Source organism: Salvia hispanica, chromosome 4 (assembly GCF_023119035.1).
Source record: "Salvia hispanica cultivar TCC Black 2014 chromosome 4, UniMelb_Shisp_WGS_1.0, whole genome shotgun sequence".
In the NCBI taxonomy this organism is placed as follows: domain Eukaryota; kingdom Viridiplantae; phylum Streptophyta; class Magnoliopsida; order Lamiales; family Lamiaceae; genus Salvia; species Salvia hispanica.
The window spans coordinates 1,762,730-1,780,924 of record NC_062968.1 but is presented as its reverse complement, the minus strand read 5'-3'; the positions used below and the strand labels follow the sequence as shown (position 1 = coordinate 1,780,924).

Here is an 18,195-nt window from a genome sequence, read left to right as displayed (position 1 = left end):
GTACAGTAGCTTTCATAATTATGTTTGTTAACTCGGTAGCTAAAAGAATGTTTAACAAGTCTCAAGTTGAAGAATATGCTGTGGGTCCATACCATATTTAATTACACATTTTCTTTGTAGTGTTACTGTTGTCCCACTAAAAATAATTCATTTCTTAAAACGTGGAGTAATATAATTTCTATATTTTTATCTTTCTTGTACTTTATTCTCTATTTACCTTACTCACAAAATAATACTCATTGTATAAAGTCCTGTATTGAATGGGATGGATACAAAGTAAGAAATATACTATAATTGATTTATTATATCAAAATAAAAATGATTTTTTTAACTTTGAACGTGCTAGTAATAAACTCGAATATTACAAAGAAAGGAAATGAAAATAGCATGCAACCAAAAATAGTGCAAGTGATTGATTAGAAGACTTTGTCGTCCTCTCTGACTTGTTGCCATTATAATAGTCCAAGAAAAAAACCTTTTAGTTTCCAAACTCGAACAAAAGACGAGTCGGCAGCTACAAGTTCAGTTGAATCGTTCATTACCAAATACTCTCTCAGTTCGGTGTTAAATATATTATTTTTAACTTAGCATAAATTTTTAAAAAAGATAAAGAAAAATAAATGAAAAAGAGCTTTAAAATTAGTTTTATAAAAAGATTTGAAGTAATTAAGGTGTTAAAAATGGATTCAAATCAGCAAGTGTATCATCGTAACTACGGAAACTATCATACTGTATACTCTATTTCCTCCATCCACAAAAAATAAACCATGTCTAAAAAAGGAAAGTTTTCAACAATTATTCTCCTACTGACACTACTTTTCTATGCTTTTTTTCCTTTCTCTCTTACTTTACCAATTCCACAATAAATCCGTATCATTCACAATGTGTCCATTTTTTCATGGACAGATGGAGTATTAGTCTTGTAATAAAATGTAAATGCAAAATGGAAAATAGTACTACCTCTGTCCCTGAAAAATTTGATACAATTTACTATTTCGGTCCGTCCCCGAAAATTTGATGCACTTTACTTTTACCATTTTTGGTAGTGGATCTCATATTCCACTAACTCATTCCTACTCACATTTTATTGTAAAACTAATACTTTAAAAGTAGGACCCACATCCCACTAATTTTTTCAACTCATTTTCCATTATATTTCTTAAAACCCGTGTCGAGTCAAAGTGTAGCAAATTTTGGGGGAAGGAGGTATTAAAATTGGACACGTTATTTTATGAAGATTATTTTCTCCATTTGACGCGTTAGACTTTTTATAATAGCTGAGCTGAGTTTTCAGAGCAAAAGCAGCAGCAGCTGTCCATCAATGGCGCCTTCAACAACGATCTACTGTTCAATCTATTTCCTACTCCTTATGACAACCTCCACCGCCTCTGCTCTCTCCTTCAACCTCTCCGCCATCACGACTGATCAGACCAACCGCGAGATCATGATTCAAGGCGACGCCTACATATCCACAGAAGGACTCCAGGTCACCAACAACGAGAAGAGCAGCAGCGGCATCCAACTCACCGGCCGCGCCACCTACGCGGAACCCCTGCACCTCTGGGACAAGGCGACCGGCAACTTGACCGACTTCTACACCCACTTCTCCTTCGTCATCCAGGCCGAAAACCCCAACTGTGCCGCCGACGGCCTCGCCTTCTTCCTCTCTCCGCTCAATTCCACGATTCCGGCGAACTCCTCCGGCGCCGGCCTCGGCCTCGCCCCATGGTCCGCCGCAAATGCTCCTCTAATGTCCGAAGTCCCATTCGTGGCGGTCGAATTCGACACATTCTCTACTTCTGAGTTCTACGACCCGCAAGGCCCGCACGTGGGGATCGACGTGAGGTCTCTGAACTCCACCGTGTATGCGCCGTGGAGAAACAATCTGACGGAGGGTGATGATTTTTAGAAGTATATTTGATGAGGATGGTTTTTGGAAGGGAGAACTGATGGTTAGTAGAATATATTTGAATGAGGGAGTCCTTGTTTAAGTAGAATATAGTTCTCTTTTCACTATTAGAAACTACACGTTACATACATATTTATAGTTGATAATGGATAAGGTAATCCTTATCTCATTATCACTAATATCATGTTTATCTATAATTCTATTCTTATCCTTATCTATAATTCCATCCTTATCTCTAATTTAGTCTACATAATTCTAGATTTATACATATGGCAAAAAAGTAAGAACTTTCTATTTCTAGAATTATGTAGAATGAGGACCAATTTTCAACACTCCCCTTTGGTGCTCATTCGAATAACTCCGAGCTTTTCACGTAGTATCTCAAACCTTGGTCTTGGAAGCGCCTTTGTAAAGATATCTGCCAATTGGTCTCCAGTTCCAATATACTTCAGCTCTATTTGCTTGTCAGTAGTTGCCTCCCGTAGAAAGTGATATTTGATGGCAATGTGTTTAGTTCTGCTATGTTGTACGGGATTCTTTGCCATAGCTATTGCAGATTTATTGTCGCAATATATCTCAGTAGGTTTTTCTTGATGTTCACCCATGTATCCGAGAATACGTCTAAGCCAGATAGCTTGGCTTGTTGTTAATGCTGCTGCGACATATTCAGCTTCTGCTGAGGATTGTGCTACACAATCTTGCTTCTTTGATGACCATGAGAATATGCCCGATCCAAGTGAGAATGTATAGCCAGATGTACTTTTCATATCATCCGTTGATCCACCCCAATCACTATCTGTGTAGCCAATCAATTTTGAAGAAGACTCTGGTGTGTACCAGATTCCATAATCTCGCGTGCCCTGTAAATATCTCAGAATTCTTTTTGCAGCTCCATAGTGAACTTGGCTTGGATCTTGCATAAATCTTGATAGTAGACTTGTCGGATACATGATATCTGGTCTTGAAGCTGTTAGATATAGTAGACTCCCAATGATACTTCTATAGATAGCTGCATCGGCTTTCGGAGTGCCATCTTCTTTGCTGAACTTCTCATTTGTGACCAGGGGAGTAGCCACGGGTTTACAACCTTCCATCTTGAAGCGTTTAAGCAAATTTTCTATATATTTCTCCTGGGAGATAAATATTCCCTTCTCATCTTGATTTACCTCAATGCCGAGGAAGTAGTGCATTTGCCCAAGGTCCGTCATTTCGAAACTTTTCATCATATCTTCTTTGAACTCTTTAATCATTTCTTCATTGTTTCCTGTATAGATAAGATCGTCCACATATAGAGAAACAATGAGTCTGTTATTGTTACCTCGGGTCTTGATGTAGAGTGTAGGCTCACTTTCACTTCTTTCGAATCCTTGACTTGTGAAATAGTCATCAATTCGACTATACCAGGCTCTTGGAGCTTGCTTCAATCCATATAGTGCTTTCTTTAGTCGTAGGACTTTGTTTTCTTGGCCTTCAATCTCGAACCCTTGAGGTTGCTCGACGTAGATCTCTTCTTGAAGGTAGCCATTGAGGAATGCAGACTTGACGTCTAGCTGATATAATTTCCATTCTTTTTGAGCTGCTAGTGCAATGAGCGCCCTTATAGTATCCATGCGAGCAACTGGAGCAAAAGTCTCGTTATAGTCGATTCCTGGTAATTGTGAATAGCCCTTTGCAACCAATCTTGCCTTGTGTTTCTGAATTGAGCCATCAGGGTTAAGTTTTGTCTTATAGACCCACTTAACACCAATGACTTCTTTATTACGAGGTAAATCAGCTGCTTCCCATGTTTTATTTTTCTCGATCATCTTGATTTCTTCCTCCATGGCTTTAACCCATTCTTTTTGCTGGACAGCAGTTTCAAAACTTTCTGGTTCCGTGGTTATGAAGTTGCATGTCTCGTAGATCTGTCTGAGTGACCTTACTTTTCTTGGAGTCGAATCTGGAGAGGATTCTTCCCTGTTTATTGATGGTGATGTCGTTGGCATCCTTGGACTTGGAGACTGTGGAGGAGTCTGGTCATCTTCTTCTTCTTCTTGAGCTTCGCTAGAGTGGCGTGGTCGTGGGACCATTACATTCTGTCTTTCAACTTTTTCTTCTTTCCAATTCCATGTTGCGCTTTCATCAAATTCTACGTCTCGGCTGACAATTATCTTTCCTGTTTCAAGGTGGTAGATCTTGTATCCCTTTGATTGAGTGCTATAGCCGAGAAATATACCTTTCTGTGTTTTTTCCTCCAGCTTGTGTCTTTTCTCTTTTGGGATGTGAGCATAGCAGATACTCCCGAAAACTCTTAGATGTTGTGCCGATGGCTTTCTTCCGCTCCATGCTTCAATTGGAGTTTTATTTAACACAGCTTTTGTTGGACATCTGTTCAGCAGATAAACTGCAGTATATACAGCTTCTGCCCAGAATTCTTTCGGCATATCTTTTTCTGCTAGCATCGTCCTTGCCATCTCCATAATTGTTCTATTTTTCCTCTCCGAGACGCCATTTTGCTCAGGTGCATACCCGACAGTGAGCTGATGATGAATTCCTTCATCCTCGCAAAACTTGTTAAACTCATTGGAGGTATATTCTGTTCCTCTGTCACTTCGTAGAACTTTAATTCTTCGTCCGCTTTGATTCTCCACTAGACTTTTGAATCTCTTAAAGATAGTCAAGACTTCTGATTTTTCTTTCATGAAATAGACCCAAGTCATTCTTGTAAAGTCATCAATGAAGAGGATGAAGTACCTGTTATTCTCAAATGTCGGAGTCCTCATCGGACCACACACGTCAGTGTGTATTAGCTCCAGAACCTTCTTAGCTCTCCATGTTTTGCCTGAAGGAAATGGCTTCCTGTGTTGTTTGCCTTCCATACATTTTCCACACACTGCATCATTTGGTTGGATGGGTGGAAGATCTCTCATCATATTTTTCTGGTGAAGTATCTTCAACCCATGTAGATTGAAATGCCCGAACCTTCGGTGCCATAGCCATGATGGATCTTCCTGAACTTTTAGTGCGGCTTCTACGTATCGCCAGCAGAGTGGAAAGTTCCTCTGTTTCTGCATCTTTATCTCTGCTACCACTAGATCTTTATTTTTGTTATCATAAATTGTGCATGAATCACCTTTAAAGATCAGTGAATATCCTTTCTCCATCATTTGACCCACACTTAGTAGATTAGCATCAAGTTTAGGAACTAACAGCACATCTTTGATGAGACGCGTACCTTTGTTGGTGTTGACAGCAATAGTTCCTTTTCCTTCAACATCTACAAGTTCTCCATTCCCAAGCTTAACTTGAGATTTGATTGTTCTGTCGATGTCTCTGAATTGCTTCTCATCTCCGGTCATATGATTGCTGCAGCCGCTATCTATAAACCAAGCTTCATTCTTCACTTCTGATGCAGCGTGGCAGGCGTAAAATATATTCTCTTCGCACTCGTTTTCTTCTGAAAAATTAGCTTGATATTTTTTGCGAAGGCGACAATCTTTTTCTTCATGGCCGAACTTCTCACAGTTTTTGCATTGTGGTTTGTTTTTAAACCAACAATCTTTTTCTAGATGGCTCGTCTTTTTGCAAATCCCGCAGGGTGAATATTTTTTCTTTCCACCATCACTTGATTCATTTTTCTTTTTCTTTTCTTCAAAATTTCTCCCCCGAATATGAGAATTCTGAGACCGTACATTAAACTTAGACTGAAATGCGTTTTCAGCAGGTTCATATTGACGCATACTCAGTCTTTTCTCATAAGCTTCAAGTGAGCCTATTAATTCTGTTACCGACAACTTACTTAGGTCTTTAGTTTCTTCCGTTGTCGTAACAATTGGATCAAATTTGGCTGGGAGAGTAATTAGAATTTTTTCAACTACTCTCGTATCCGTAATGGTTTCTCCATAGGCTTTTAATTGATTGACTATCTCTCTTAGCCGAGTATAGTAATCCTTTACGGTCTCAGATTCTTTCATTCTCATATTCTCTAAATCTCTTCTAAGAGTTTGTAATTTGAGATGACGTACCTTCTCACTCCCTTGATATTCTTCTTTAAGTGTATCCCAAGCCTCCTTTGATGTTTGAGCTCCGCTGATTCTCGGAAATATGGACTCCGCCATAGCCATCTGTAGTGTGTAGAGAGCCAAGTTGTCCTTCTCCATCTCCTTGTTAAACTTTGCTCTGTCAGTTGCAGACAAAGCGGATAGATCTTCGGGAATAGTATATCCCTTATCGACAATATCCCATAGGCTTTGGGACATAAAGTACGTCCTCATTTTAATAGCCCAATAGTTATAGTTTTCTCCTGAAAAAGTAGGGATTGGTATTTGATGGTTACTTGAAGATGTGGCCATAGTGGGAAATTAGATATGGGATTGGAAAGGTGTAGTGAAAACTAGCTACGCCCAGTTTAATGATCCAACCGAGCTCTGATACCACTGATGATTTTTAGAAGTATATTTGATGAGGATGGTTTTTGGAAGGGAGAACTGATGGTTAGTAGAATATATTTGAATGAGGGAGTCCTTGTTTAAGTAGAATATAGTTCTCTTTTCACTATTAGAAACTACACGTTACATACATATTTATAGTTGATAATGGATAAGGTAATCCTTATCTCATTATCACTAATATCATGTTTATCTATAATTCTATTCTTATCCTTATCTATAATTCCATCCTTATCTCTAATTTAGTCTACATAATTCTAGATTTATACATATGGCAAAAAAGTAAGAACTTTCTATTTCTAGAATTATGTAGAATGAGGACCAATTTTCAACAGAGGGGAATATAACTGATGCTTGGATTAGTTATAATTCTTCAAACATGAAATTTCGAGTCACTTTTAATGAGTTTAATGTACAACCGCCTCAATTAACGAGTATTGAATACACTATAGATCTTCGGACTATTCTACCGGAGTTTGTCGAAATCGGGTTCTCTGCATCGACTGGAGGCTGCTTCCAGACAAACAATGTCAAATCATGGAGTTTCAGTTCCACTCTGGAACTGAAAATCGAAGATACGCAACGTAATGTCACCGGCCCTAACCCCGAGGATACGCCTACGCCACCTAATGTTACCGGTCCTGGCCCTGAACCAGGTAGCAAACCGGTGGGGTTGATTGCGGGTTTATCTACGGCGGCAGTGGTTGGGCTGGTTTTGGTGGGATACTGGCTATGGAGAAGGAAAAGAGGAGGGAGAAATGGGGATGAGGAGGACGAGGAGGAGGACGGGGATGTTTCGGCTATGGAGATGGAATTTCGAAAGGGGAGTGGGCCTAGAAGATTCTCCTACGGAGAACTTGCGGCCGCCACGGGTAATTTTGCGGAGGAAAGCAAGCTAGGTGAGGGAGGATTTGGCGGAGTCTTCCGAGGCTTCTTGAAGAATATGGACTCGTATGTGGCGGTGAAGCGAGTTTCCAAGAACTCGAAGCAAGGAGCTAAGGAGTATGCGTCGGAAGTGAAGATCATCAGCCGGCTACGCCACAGGTATAAACATAAATTGATTGTGTTGTCTGTAATCGGAAGCGATGAATTTGTTCGTTTTTCAATTTCAAAGTTTCTAAATTTTTTATTTTTTTGAGAAATGCTGGTTTTGTACAACAGGAACCTCGTACAACTCATAGGCTGGTGCCACGAGAAGCGTGAGCTCCTTCTGGTGTATGAACTCCAACCAAATGGCAGCTTAGACTCTCACCTCTTCAACAAAAAAAATCCCCCTTTGAACTGGGAGACGCGGTTCAAGATTGCACGGGGCCTTGCGGCGGCGCTACTGTACCTACACGAGGAGTGGGAGCAGTGCGTGGTCCACCGAGACATCAAGTCGAGCAACGTCATGCTCGACTCGGCCTTCAACGCCAAGCTCGGTGACTTCGGGCTGGCCAGGCTCGTCGACCACAACAAGGGTTCGCAGACAACGATCCTAGCCGGCACCATGGGATACATGGCACCCGAGTGCGTGATGACGGGAAGGGCAAGTAAGGAGTCAGATGTGTATAGTTTTGGGATAGTTGCACTGGAGATTTCGACGGGGAAGCGACCTATTTGGGGGCAATTGAGGACGGTGGAGTGGGTATGGGAGTTGTACGGGACGGGGCGGCCGTTGGAGGCATCGGATGGGAGTTTGGAGGGGTGTGGAGGTTATGATGAGAGGGAGATGGAGAGGTTGATGGTGGTGGGGTTGTGGTGCGCGCATCCGGATGACGGGCTTCGCCCGTCGATGAAGGAGGTGGTCCGGGTTCTAGGGTTCGAAGGGGAATCGCCACCTCTATTGCCGCCCAAAATGCCGGTACCTACCTATGGTGCTCCGCTGCCGTCATCTAGTGTTGCGTCTTTGAATTATGCATCTGATGCGACTTATTCGTCTTCGGGTTATAGTCATGGCTCTACTGCCACTTCTTCTTCTGGTGCTTCTGTTGATGCTTCTGCGGCACTATTGCATTCGAGATGAGGTGATGACACAACCGTGAATCAATCGGCTGAGGCTAAAGGGGTGTGGTCTTATTGTCAGGAGATTCTCAATTCGTTTAGAGATTATGAATTTTGATTATTACGTTATTTTATTTATTCGTGACTGTTATTTGCACTTGTGAATTCATCAAGCAAACCACTTTGTGCATTCTCTCTTTACATTACGCTAGTTTAACTTCATTTAGTCGACCTTCCCACCTAAAGAATAATGATATCTATTGTAAGTATTCATTGACAAAAAGGAAAAAAGAAAAGAAAAAAGAGTGATATAAACCATGAGTAATGTACTACTCCTTCTATTGATTGTAGGAGGCCAAGACAACAGGTTGAATATTCAATTGAGTTAAGCAGGAGATGGAAAAGACCATTTCAATACTAATAATACATTAAATTTTACTTTTCCACATACATTTGACTTTTATTTTCTCTGTAGAAATTGCTAGGTGAAATAATTTGGTGCTGAAAATTTGGTTTGAGTGCATAATATCATATCTCATTTTATCAAAAATTTTGGTACATCATTATATCAAATGTTCGATACGATCAATTTCAACTTCAATACCATACGGTACTAGATTTTGGTACGATATAGCAAAAATTACGGTATATATCAAAATTTTGATATGCCGCTATATATGAAAATTTATATTGCTACGGTACCGAAATCTCTCGACAAAATATACCAAACTGAAAATTCGACATATCTTTAATAAATCCAGCAATTCAATATTTTTAAGACAAAGTTAAACTGAGACAAAAACTAACAACTTTTTATTCCAACTACTACTCACTTAAATAACTCAAAAAATAACTAAAAATGTGATGTTGAATAGTAATATATCAACCTCCATGATTACATTTTGGGCTCCATTTGGCGCGATGCACATTAATTAAATTACATATAAATGCTAAAGTCCAATGTTTTTAGAACTGGACCGGCGAGCGAACCGGCAAGGCTACTGGTTCACGGTTCAACTGGTCCAACCGGTCGAACCATCGGTCGAACCGTTTTATTGTAGCACACACACACATATATATATATATAGGGATGTATTCAGGTCAGAACGCTAAGTATAAGTAAAACTCAAAACACTTGCAGTCCATTGGATCTTATGATCTAACGGTTAGATTAATGCCACGTGTCATCTAATGATGTAGAATTTTAGACTAATAATGTAGCTCGGATAATAATGTAGCATTTTAGTTTAATAATGTACAGTTTTAGTCTTACAATGTACATTTCTAGTCTAATAATGTACCTCGGCTAATAATGTAGATTTTTAGTATGATAATGTAACTAATCACAACCATCCACTCTAATGATCCAAGGGCTGTGATTAGTGCTGTGTTTTACACTAAGATGCTGTAAGGACCCTAACACACCCCTATATATATATATATATATATATATATATATATATGAGTATATAATTAAAGGGATGTATTCATATCAAAATGCTAAGTATAAGTAAAACTTAAAACACTTGCAGTCCATTAGATCTGGTGATCTAACGGTCAGATTAATGTCATGTGTCATCTAATAATGTAGATTTTTAGGCTAATAATGTACCTAGGATAATAATGTAGCATTTTAGTCTAATAATGTACATTTCCATTCCAATAATGTACCTCGGCTAATGATGTACATTTTAAGTATAATAATGTAGCTTATCACATCCATCCAATCTAAGAATCCAAGGGTTATGATTTGTGTTGTGTTTTACACTAAAATGTTGTAAGAATCCTAACACACCCCATTAATTAAATACATATTTATTATAAAACACTTGGTTTCAAAACATGTAAATAAACAAGCATTAATGCAATATGTAATTTAATTTTAAATAATATATAGATATATAAGTACAGATAAAGCATATATATACCAATTCTTAACGAGTAATACTAGTAATGTAAAAATACATATTCATATGCTTATTATACTATGTACACCCTCCGTCCCAATAAATATGAAACATTTGGTTACCGGCACGGGATTTTATGCAGTGTTGTTTTGTGAGTTGATGAAGAGAGAGTAAAGTAGGAGAGAGAGAAAATTAGAGAGAGTGATGTTTCCATTTTAGGAACGTTTCATTTTTAGTGGGACAACCCAAAAAGGAAAACGTTGCATTTTTAATGGGACAGAGGGAGTATTACTTTTCATGTTATGAACACTTCTCCCATTATATATTCTTGTTATTTTATTTTCAACCTAAGTATTAGTAATTAAAACTTTATTTGAAAGTTAATTAAGATTTATTAATTTTAGTTATGATATAAAATATGTATATAGCTTTTAATTATACATATACAATTAGTATATAGTTGATAGTTGATATAGTACGAAGTAGTACATATTAACAAAACAAACTACATCCCACATTGAAAAGAAAAGGCAAAAGATTGTAAAAGATGACTATAAAACAAGCTTTTCATTCCGCATTGAAAAATGAAAGAACAATCTTGTGGAATACTTCTATAAAGAAAGACACAAATGATTTTTTAAGCTAGTTTTTATAAATTCATAGGTCCAATACAAGTATGAGTTAATATGCAATGAAAGTTTAGTGTAATTTTTTTTTAAATTGTTAAAAGTAACCGGTTAGACCGGTTCCCAGTTTTTGGTCCAATCGGCCGGTTCACTCGGTCCTAAACGGTTCAAAGCTCCACCGATTTTATATGGTGAATTGGACCAGAGAGGTCACCGGTTCGCGACCGAACCGGTCCGACCGGCCGGTCCAAACCGGTTTTTAAAATGCTGCTAAACTAACAAAACCAAAGGTTTCAATATCCATCCATCCATCCATGGCTGCTTCAATTTCAACGATGATCAACCATTCACTCTATTTCCTACTTCTTATCGCAACAAATTTATCTGCGCCGCTATCGTTCAACCTCTCTGCCATTGCCCCCGAGCACTCCAACTGCCAGATCATGCTCGAAGGCGACGCCTACATCTCCCGAGAAGGCCTCTAGGTCACCACCGACGAGAGCAGCCGCCTCAGTTCCCTCGGCACCGGCCGCACCACCTACGCCGCACCCACTTCTCCTTCGTCATCCAGGCCGATGACCCCAACTGCGAAGCCGACGGGCTCGCTTTTTTTCTAGCTTCGGTTAATTCCTCTATTCCGGAGAATTCCTCCGGCGCCAGCCTTGGTCGGGCATTTCACAACGCCACCGCGAATGTGTCTGTGGACCCATTCGTGGCGGGTTGAGTTCGACACGTTTGCGAACCCCTGGGATCCGCCTTTTCGGCACGTGGGGTTCGACGTGCGGTCCCTGATCTCCGCCGCGTCGGAGCCGTGGAGGAATAATCTAACGGAGGCGAGGGTGAGTGAGGCTTGGATTAGTTATAGGTCTTCTTCTAAGAAGTTTTTGGTTAATTTTACGGAGTTTGTGGATCGAACGGCTCGGGTTTCGGGTTTCGAGTACACTGTCGATCTCCGCGATTATCTACCGGAGTATGTCGAATCGGGTTCTCTGCAGCGACGGGAGAATGTTTTCAGAAAAACAATGTTAAATCATGGAGTTTCAATTCCACTCTGGATCTGAAAATTGTGGACTCACCACGTAATAATGTTACGGGCCCTGAACCTGAACCGGGTAGCAACCGGTCGGGTTTATTGTGGGTTTATCTGCGGCGGCAGCAGTTGGGCTAGTTTTGGTGGGATACTGGCTATGGATAAAGAAAAGAGGAGGGAGAAATGGGGGCGAGGAGGATGAGGATGAGGAGGAGGACGGGGATGTTTCGGCAATGGAGATGGAGTTTCAGAAGGGGAGTTGAAGGATTGTTGATCGGAGGTGACAAAGAAGTGAAAGGGAAGAAGAATGAGATCGCGAGAGTTTTCTGGGAGGAATTTTTGTTTATTGATTCAAATCGGGAAAATTACAATTGAAATGCTCAAAAGCCCTAACCCCCTTTCTTATGCCGAAACTAACTAAACAACAAAACAAAAATGATCCTAAGGCTAGGATCTGATCTCAAATCAGCTATGCCATCGAACGGCTCACAATCATCAACTACTTAATTGCAACTAAGCAATTAATCTCTACAAATCTCCACCTTCATTGCTTAGATGGAATTATCAGTATCTGCACAAGCCAACCAGTTTCAGACAAAGTTCAAACTTCTCCTTAGCTAGTGGCTTTGTGAGCATATCTGCAGGGTTCTCTGCAATGTCGACCTTGAAGAGCTTCACCCTTCCTTTCTCAACTTCCTCTCTAACAAAATGTAACCGCACATCAATGTGCTTGCTACGCTCATGAAACACTTGGTGCTTTGCCAAACTCAAAGCCTCATTGTTGTCACAACCTATAGGTATTGCTTGCTGCTCCACCCCAAAATCAGCAGCAATCCCCTTAAGCCAAAAGCTTTCCTTCACAGACGATGTAAGGGCAATGTACTCAGCCTCGGTTGTAGATAGGGCCACCACATTTTTCAGGCCCGATTTGCAGCTCACTGCAGCACCATACATGGTGAATATGTAGCCGGATTGGGACTTTCTAGTATCAACACTCCAAGCAAAATCACTATCACAGAATCCCATTAAAGCCTCACTTTTAGTATCTGCACCAGGCTTGAATAGAATCCCTAAGTTTCCAGCTCCCTTAAGATATCTTAGTATCCATCTTAAAGCCAGCCAATGTTCTCTGCCATGGTTGCTCATAAATCTGGTAGTACTGATAGCTTGTGCCACATCTGGCCTAGTTCCAATCATTGCATACATCACACTCCCCACAATGTTTACATATGGAATTGATGCATCTCCAGCCTTTCTTCTTCATCCTTTGGTGCCTGCTCCATAGATAATCTGAAGTGTACAGCCATGGGTGTTCCTGTTGTCTTGGAATCTCTCATTCTGAACTTAGAGATTATTCTGGAAATGTAGTCACTTTCGTTCAGCCAAATTTCCTTCTTTCTTCTATTTCTGACTATATTCATTCCCAAAATCCTCTTAGCTCCACCTAGATCCTTCATATCAAAAGCTGAGCCCAGGTCATCCTTCACCTTCTGAACTTCCAGCTTTGATGCCCCTGCCACCAACATATCGTCTACATATAGCAGCAAATAAGCAACAACAACTCCTTTCCTCTTCTTTATATATACACATTCATCATATTTAGACCTCACAAATCCATTTCTCAACACATGGCCATCAAATTTCTTATGCCATTGTCTACTGGCTTGCTTAAAGCCATATATGCTCTTTTTGAGCAAACACACTTTGTTCTCCATACCTGGCTTGACAAAGCCTTCTGGCCGAGACATATATATGGTCTTTTCTAGATCCCCATGTAAGAATGCAGTTCTTACATCCAATTGCTCAAGCTCCCAGTCCATCTTTGCAACCACAGCCAACAAAATCCTTATAGAAGTGTGTTTAAGTACAGGTGAAAACACTTCCTGATAGTCAACACCATGCTCTTGTGTAAATCCCCGAGCTACTAACCTGGCTTTAAACCTTATCTTCTCATTGTCAGCTGACTCAATCTTCCTTTTAAATAGCCATTTGCAACTGACAAACTTCCTGCCATCCACTCTGTCCACCAGAACCCAGGTGCCATTTTTAATGAGGGAATCGATTTCATCTATCATTGCTTTCAGCCATTTGTCCCTTTCCCTGCAGTTCATTGCTTCCTTGTATGAAGCAGGTTCAAAGAACTCTATTTCCTTGTATGAAGCAGGTTCAAAGAACTCTATTTCCTCAGCAATAGACAAAGCAAAATAGAGCATTTCCGAGTCAGCATATCTGGATGGTTGTCTTACATTCTGCCTTCTGGTTCTGTCTCGAGCTAGCTGATAATCCCTCAAATCAGGAAGTTCAGCCTCATTTTCAAGTTTATCTTGATCAGATGTATCAGATGAAACACTGTCATCAGATGCTCCCTTAGCCTCCACCTCAAAACTAGAACCAAGCTGAGACTCCTCACTAGGCTTCTCTACATTTTTAAAAGGCATATCAGTAAATATCACATCCCTGCTAATAATGACTTTTTGATTCCCAGGCCAGAGCCTATAACCCTTACTCCTGACTGATATCCCAACATCACACACCTCAAGGCCCTTGCATCTAACTTCGTTTGCTTTAAATATGCATAGGCCTTGCTCCCAAAAATCCTCAGATTAGAATAATCTCCATAGCTGCCATACCACCTCAGGTCTGGAGTGTCCCCATCAATACTAGAGGATGGACACTTATTGATCAACTTCACTGCAGTAGCCACAGCTTCTGCCCAAAACCTCTTTTCCATGCCTGAAGTGAACAACATGCATCTCACCCTCTCCATAATAGTTCTATTAGCCCTTTCTGCAACTCCATTCTGTTGAGGGTTTAAGGGAACAGTTCTGTGTCTTTTTATTCCCTTACCCAGACAGTATGAATCAAATTCTTTGGACACAAATTCTAAACTATTGTCAGTCCTTAAGCATTTCACCACACATCCTTTCTCCTTTTCAACAACAGCACACCACTCTTTGAACTTAGAGAAAGCTTCTGACTTCTCTTTAAGTATATACACCCAATACTTCCTAGAGTAGTCATCTATTATAGTCATGTAGTATTTGCCTCCACCAACTGACAAGACCGGGGATGGCCCCCACAAGTCACTATGCACATAGTCTAGAGGAGCCTTAGAAGTGTGTATACCTTTCTGATATGGAAGTTTCTTTGCTTTGCCAAGGATACACTCCTCACACTGTGGACCAATTCTCTCCTCAGTGCCATGGATCACTTCTTTTTTCATTAGTTCTCTGATACTTCCATCAGCTGAATGTCCTAGCCTCATATGCCAGAGCTCAATGGATTTTGACTTGACTTACTTTACCAGATTAGTTGCTCTGATGGCTGATCCACAGAGGTAATATAAGCTACCATTCCTCCTTCCTTTGATGATCACAACTCCACCCTTCCTTATTTCCATGCTCCCATCAGATGAATGGAAGGAGCATCCTTTTCTTTCCAGCAATCCAAGGCTGATTAGGTTTCTTTTCACCTCAGGGATGTACCTCACTTCACTCAAGATGGCAGTTGAGTTATCATCTAATCTGAATCGAATCTTTCCAATTCCCTTGATTTGGCACACTTGATTATTCCCCAACACAATAGACCCATGAGCCTCTGAGATTTCCTCAAATAGTTCAAGACTTGGGCACATATGCAGACTGCACCCTGAATCTAGAATCCAGTTCTCACCACACAATTTCTCCATGACATTCAATGCATGTGTAGTTTCTTGTTCCTCAATACGATCAGAGCTAGGTTTGGGATTTGTACCTTCTTGTGTCTGCTTTCTCTTCCAAGCGAAGCAATCTTTCTTCAAATGGTCGGGCTTCTTGCACCAATGGCAAGCCTGAGTCTCCTTCTGCTCACTGCCACCAGATTTTAGGGCTTCTTTCTCCTTCTTGAACCCCTTTTTTGCCTTGAATTTCTTTATATTCAAGCTTTCTGGAGCTGATGCATTTGCAGGATCTCCATTTCTTTGGGGCTCTTTGGATCTCAACGCTGACTAGACTTGTTGCAATGTGACAGTCCCTTCCCTGCCAAAGAGAATCGCATCCCTCATTTGATCATACACCTTTGGCAAGGCATTTAGTAGAAGAATTTCCTTGTCTTCATCCTCAATCTTAACGTCAATGTTCTCAAGATCGTCTATAGCCTTACTGAAACCTTCCAATTGCTCCATAATGTTCCTCTCCTCCGAAAACCGATAAGCATACAATCGTTGCTTCATAAAGAGCCGATTCGCAAGCGATTTTGTCATGTACAGCTCTTCGCATTTCTCAAAGATCCCCAACGCCGTGGTCTCCTTCGACACCTCTCGGAGAACCTTGTCACCGAGACTCAACACCACAACACTGTGTGCTTTAGCAAGAATATCTGCTCGCTTAGCCATGGCTTTCTCGTCGAGCACCACCGTCGGATCATCCTTATTCAACGCCTCTGCCATCCCTTATTGAATCAGCATCGCTCGGACCTTCATCCTCCATAGACTGAAATCATTCTTGCCGGTGAATTTTTCGGCCTCAAATCTTGAAGCCATCGTTTTCGATCGTGAGCTCAATCGATCTCAATAATAGGCCGCCACCTCCGCCCTTCCCACAGACGGCGCCACTTGAAGGATTGTTGATCGAAGGTGACAAAGAAATGAAAGGGAAGAAGAATGAGATCGCGAGAGTTTTCTGGGAGGAATTTTTGTGTATTGATTCAAATCGGGAAAATTACAATTGAAATGCTCAAAAGCCATAACCCCCTTTCTTATGCTCAAACTAACTAAACAACAAAACAAAAATGATCCTAAGGCTAGGATCTGATCTCAAATCAGCTATGCCATCGAACGGCTCACAATCATCAACTACTTAATTGCAACTAAGCAATTAATCTCTACAGGAGTGGGCCTAGAAGATTCTCCTACGGAGAGCTTGTGGCCGCCATCGGTAATTTTGCGGAGGAAAGCAAGCTAGGCGAGGGCGGATTTGGTGGAGTCTTCCGAGGCTTCTTGAAGAATCTAGACTGGTATGTGGTGGTGAAGCGGGTTTCCAAGAACTCGAAGCAAGGAGCAAAGGAGTACGTGTCGGAGGTGAAGATCATCACCCAGCTACGCCACAGGTATAAACATAAATCGATCATGTTTTCAAAACAACATCCCTAAAAATTGACGTTTTTGTACAACATGAACCTAGTACAACTCATAGGCTGGTGCCACGAGAAGTGTGAGCTTCTTCTGGTGTATGAACTCCAACCAAATGGCATCTTAAACTCTCACCTCTTCAATAGAAAAAATCCCCCATTGAACTGGGAGACTCGGTTCAAGATCGCGCGGGGGCTCGCGGCGGCGCTGCTGTACCTGCACGAGGAGTGGGAGCAGTGCGTGGTCCACCAAGACATCAAGTCGATCAACGTCATGCTCGACTCGGCCTTTAATGCTAAGCTAGGCGACTTCGGGCTGGCCAGGCTCATCGACCACGACAAGGGGTCGCAGACGACGATCCTGGCCGGCACGATGGGCTACATGGCACCCGAGTGCGTCATGACGGGAAGGGCGAGCAAGGAGTCGGATGTGTACAATTTCGGGATAGTAGCGCTGGAGATTTCGATGGGGAGGCGACCGATATGGGGGCAGGTGAGGACGGTGGAGTGGGTGTGGGAGTTGTACGGCACGGGGCGACCGTTGGAGGCGGTGGATGTGAGTTTGGAGGGGTATGATGAGAGGGAGATGGAGAGGTTGATGGTGGTGGGGTTGTGGTGCGCGCATCCGGTTGATGGGCTTCGACCGTCAATGAAGGAGGTGGTGCGGGTTCTAGGGTTCGAAGGGGAGTCGCCACCTCAATTGCCGCCCAAAATGCCGGTACCTACCTATGGTGCTCCGCCGCCGCCATCTAGTGTTGCGTCTTTGATTTATGCATCTGTTACGACTTATTCGTCTTCGGGTTATTGTCATGGCTCTGATACGACTTATTCGTCTTCGGGTTATAGTCATGGCTCTACTGCCACTTCTTCTTCTGGTGCTTCTGTTGATGCTTCTACAGCGCTATTGCATTCGAGATGAGGTGATGATACGACCGTTAGTCGATCGGTTAAAGGGGTGCGGTCTTGTGTCAGGAGACTCTTGTTTGGAGACTATGAGATTTGATTATTTCGCCCTTGGGACATTTGGTCCTAAAGCTAAACACTAAATCATTTACTCCCTCCGTTCCATAGTAGTGGAGGCATTTCTTTACGGCACGGAGATTAAGAAAAAGTTGTGTTAGGTGAGTTAAGTAAATGAAGAATAAAGTAGGAAATGAAAAAGGTAGAGAGATGTAGAGAGAATAAAGTAAGAGAGAGTAAAGTAGGT

General features: G+C 41.4%; 1 protein-coding gene and 1 pseudogene across 1 annotated transcript; both read left to right on the top strand.

The window, feature by feature from the left end:
• Window positions 1-1,183: 1,183 nt before the first annotated feature.
• LOC125218690 (lectin-related protein-like) lies at window positions 1,184-6,559 on the top strand. Its single transcript, XM_048120421.1, has 2 exons — window positions 1,184-1,929; window positions 6,359-6,559. The coding sequence occupies exon 1, from the start codon at window positions 1,322-1,324 to the stop codon at window positions 1,907-1,909; it is 588 nt and encodes a 195-aa protein (XP_047976378.1). The 5' UTR covers window positions 1,184-1,321; the 3' UTR covers window positions 1,910-1,929; window positions 6,359-6,559.
• A 149-nt stretch (window positions 6,560-6,708) lies between these two features.
• LOC125185640 lies at window positions 6,709-17,907 on the top strand (annotated as a pseudogene).
• The last annotated feature ends 288 nt before the right edge of the window (window positions 17,908-18,195 follow it).

Excerpts from the sequence above, each read along its gene's own strand:
- LOC125218690 (XM_048120421.1), top strand. The coding sequence starts at position 1,322 with ATGGCGCCTTCAACAACGATCTACTGTTCAATCTATTTCCTACTCCTT.